The sequence below is a fragment of the Crocodylus porosus genome, unplaced genomic scaffold, assembly GCF_001723895.1.
Source record: "Crocodylus porosus isolate Cpor-Errol unplaced genomic scaffold, CroPor_comp1, whole genome shotgun sequence".
In the NCBI taxonomy this organism is placed as follows: domain Eukaryota; kingdom Metazoa; phylum Chordata; order Crocodylia; family Crocodylidae; genus Crocodylus; species Crocodylus porosus.
The window spans coordinates 3,466,776-3,470,939 of NW_017728926.1; the positions used below are offsets into that span (position 1 = coordinate 3,466,776).

The 4,164-nt window shown below is 61.6% G+C and overlaps 1 protein-coding gene across 1 annotated transcript in view; it reads right to left on the minus strand.

Moving 5' to 3' along the window:
• Nucleotides 1-892: 892 nt before the first annotated feature.
• Nucleotides 893-4,164, minus strand: part of ATP1A3 (ATPase Na+/K+ transporting subunit alpha 3) — a 14,242-nt gene continuing 10,970 nt past the window's right edge. Inside the window, exon 18 of the mRNA XM_019541697.1 lies at nt 893-960. Coding sequence (XP_019397242.1) covers nt 893-960 — 68 coding nt within the window. The remainder of the gene's footprint in view (nt 961-4,164) is intronic.

Sequence of the window (4,164 nt, forward strand, 5' to 3'; positions counted from 1 at the left end):
CTCCATGCATTGACCTGGTATTGCAGTGCTTCCAGGAACGGTGCAAAAAAACAGAAAAAAAAAAAAAAAAAGGCTTCCCTGGGGGAGGGAGACCAAGACCGGGGTCAGGGCTGGGTGCTGGAGCTGGGGTCAGAGCAAAGGAGCTGATTCCTTGACTCTGAGCTGCACTGCGCTAACCCCCCAACACCACTGCCTTCCCAGGAAACTCTGGTGTACGAGCTCCCAGGCCCCTGTGCACTCACCCCCACAGCCCCAACTCCCCCCTGGAGCTGGGAGAGAACCCAGGCGTCCGAGTGCCCTGGCTGAGACACACCTGAGCAGAGCTCACCTGGCTGCGGGTCCGGGTTGTCTTCAAGGCTGCACTTGTCTGTGTATCCATGCACCAGGCAGCTCTGCACCACATCACGGCCCAGCCGGGACAGAGACACCGGTAGCCAGGCCTGGCACTGCCCCTGTCCATCCTGGCAGTACCAGGCCAGGGATCCCAGGCAGCCACACTGCGCGGAACAGGAGAGGTTTTTCCTGTCTCCCTCCTGTCTCCAGGGTGGGCCTCCATGGGTGAGCTTGGAGGACAGATGCCTGTGAGTCCTGGTGGTGAGGAGGGACTGACGGTCTCCAGAGCGCTCCCAGCTGCCCCAGACCATCACAACACCCCATCCCATTGGCAGAACTGAATTCTGGGGTGGCCAAAAAGGGCAGAGTGGGGCTGGAGGAACAGCTCTGGGACCATCCTGTCCTCACCGGTGCAGTCAGCGAGGGAAATGCGACCTGCTTACCTGTCCAGCGGAGCTACATGGGTCCGGGGCTGGGCTGTCATTCATTGCCTTTCTGAATTTGGACCCCATAGGTGCAGTGATCCTCCAGGCGCAGCCCTGTGATCCACAGGGAGCAGTTAGTTGCCCAGGTGTTCGCTGAAGGTCCGGGTCTGGTTTTTGAAGGTCACGTCAATCTGAGCCTGGTCTGGGTGATACATGACGCTGGGTCCATTCTGCTTCTACCACATGACTCCAATCTTCCCCCCCAGAGATGCTGTAGCTGCAGTTGAGGGTCAAGCAGGAGCCCTCTTGCCCCAGCACAGGGTCTTGCAGCAGGGTCACATCCTGGTCCCCAAGGCCAGCCCCTGGCAGGGAACAGAGCAGCCAGGGGTCATGGCCTGAAGCCAGCCTGGCTGGGGGGCGACAAGGGGCCACCTCCCCCAGAAGCCCAGATTCCCTGGTCACCTCCAGTCAGAGCCTAATTCTCATGGGAATTAGATCTAGGGGACAACCCAGGTATCTAGGTCCAGGTCCAGGGGAGAACCCAGGCTTCCAGGCTCCCAGACCCCCCTGCTCCAAGTCCCCCAGACCACAGAGCCGGAGGGAACCCAGCACCCAGCTCACTGCCCAGCAGGCCGAGGATGGTCAGCAGGACTATGGCCATGAGCTTCCAGTGGCAGGAGGCCATCAGGGCAGGGACAGGTGCAGCAGGCAGGGACCCAGCTGAGGGCAGCATCTGGCAGGGGCCAGGGGCCTGGCCTGAGCCTGGCCCCCGCTCCCTCATGACCAGTTCAGCACCCCCTAGTTTCCCCTCACACCAAAGAGACTACAATATGTCTAATGCCCCCTAGTGGCCCCCAGTGGCTACTGCGGCCCCAGCTGGACTGATACCGACATTGACCACCGCACAGTGCCCCGTGGAGCCCCCCGCACCTTGCCCCCCACAGCCACGGGCCCCCTGGAGTCCCAAGGGGACACTGAAGATCTATGCAGGGGCCAGGGAGCAGCGCCATCCCCAGTGCCCACCTCCTTGGCTGCCAGCCACAGCCCTGTCACCACTTCCACCTCTTTCCCTTGTGACAGCAAGATATTATCACCCGCCTCGTGATGCAGGACCCACATCAGCATCCCCATCCCCCCACTAACATCAGAGCCTTTGTTCGGGCGGTGGCACCAGGGGCATGAAGTGTCTGGGCTGCAAACCCGCCCCCCGCCCTCCGACCCTACTCCCCTCTGGAGATCCGGGGTGTCCGGGCTCCCTGCACCCCCACTCTGAACCCTCAGACCCCCTTCCCTCCACGGCAGGGAGAGCCAAGTGTCCAGGGTCCCGGGGGCCAGCTCTGTCTGGTGGAGGTGTCTCCAGCATCCGGGTGGCCCCAATCCTGGCTGTGGCTTCTACCTGGCCTGGTACTCAGGCCCCTGCCCCAGTACTCAGGTGCTGGACTCTGCCCAGCCGTGCCTGGGTTCTGCCTGCGTGGGTGTGCCGCTACCACCCCCTGCTGGATGGCAGTGGCTCTGCTCCACGCATCTCAGGGACACACGGGTTCTGTGTGTGAAGGACGGATGGGCAGACACTGCTCCCTGGTGAGACAACCCGGGCACACGCGTGTGGAGATGGGTGGGATGTGAGCAAGCCTGGACACTGCTGCACAACTACCACCCCCCCACACATACACGTGTCCCACTCTTTCTCTGCCCCCTTCACACCCCTCCCCAGCAGGTCTCTCTCATTCTCTTTCCTTCTGTTTGTCATCCACTCCTTCCTTCCCCCTGCCCGGCTCCCTCTGTCCCCCACCCCTCTACTCTTCATTCCTCCTCTCTTCCCTCTGTCACACTTCCCCTTTCTCTCCCTCCCCTTACACTCCTCCTTTCCATCCCTCCTTCTCTTTCACGCTCACCCTTTTCCACCACCTTGATCATGTTCTCTCTCAGACCGAGGCCTGGAGCAGGGGGCTACGTGTCTGGACACCTGGGTTGTCTGGGAACCCAGGTGTCCTCACTCCCCTCCCAGAGAACCCAGGCAACCAGTCCTCCTGGTGCCCCTCACTCCCAACCCACAGCCCCAGGGACCCCAAGAAAAGCCTATACCTCCCAAATGCCTCTCCTACACCCCCAGGATGACATGAGGGGCTACATCAGCAGGGCCACGTCCACGGTGGGGCAGTAGGAGAGCACAGAATCATGGGAAATGGGGGTCAGAGGGGAGCTCAGGTCACATCTAGCCCAACCCCCTGCTCCAAACAGGACCAGCCCCAATTACATCATCCCAGCCAGGACTTTATCTAGCTGGGTCTTCAAAACATCCACCTCTCTGGGGAGCCTGTCCCAGTGCTTCACCACCCTTCTCGCTAGAGTTTCTCTTAATATTTAACCTCAACTTTCCCTGCTGCAGCCTGAGCCCATTGCTCCTTGCTCTTTTATCTGCCATCACTGAGAACAGCCCAGCTCCATCCTCTTTGCAACCCCACTTTGGATAATTAATTGCTGTTATTCAATCCCCCCTCAGTCTTCTCTTCTGCAGGCTAAACGAGCCCATTTCTCTCAGCCTCTCCTCATCCATCCTGTGCTCCAGCCCCTGAACCCTCTTCCTTGCCCTCCACTGGACTCTCTTCAACCCTTTCTGCAGTGGGGGGCCACAGCTGGACACAGGCCTCCAGATGTGGTCTCTCCAGTGCTGAATAGAGGGGAAGGATCACTGCCCTCAACCTGCTGGCAACGCTCCTAACCAGTGCTTCTGCGTGTGATGAAAATTGCCGTTTTGCAATTTCGCTGCAGTTTACCTGGATGAGTTTGGCACCAGTGGCACCCTCTGGGCTCTGCTTCAGCTTCTTGCCCCCCAGCACCCCCCGGGACCATTCATGCCAAGCTGCTGCCCATCCAGTCAGCCCCCAGCCTGCACCGCTGCCCGGGACTGTGCCACTTGTCCTTAATGAACCTCACGAGTTCCTATTTGGTCCAGTCCTCCAGCGTGTAGATGTCGCTCTGACCCCAGCCCTGCCCGCCAGCGCATCCGCTGCTCCCCCCAGCTGTGAAATGGGGTCATCTGTGAACTTGGGGAGGGGGCAGTGCCCCCCTCTCCGGGCGCGTGACGATCGGCTCTGGTTCCGTACGGGGCATGGGGAGGTGAGGACCTCCACCCCAGAGCCAGCAGCCCCGCAGCCCCTGCCTCGGGGAAGCAGCGCCACCTGGAGGCACCGGCAGGGAGGCGGGCCCCTCCCCCGGGGCAGGGCGTGCGCCGCAGGGGCAGGACTGACGCCCGGCCGCTCCCTCGGGGGCGGGGGCTGCCTCCCGAGCGCGTCACCAGCCCTCAGCCCCTTCGCCACCATGGCAACCGCCATCTCCCGTTGCCGCGGCGACGGCGGCTGGACCAGATGGAGCGGAAAATCCCATTCCCTGGCGGCGGCACGGA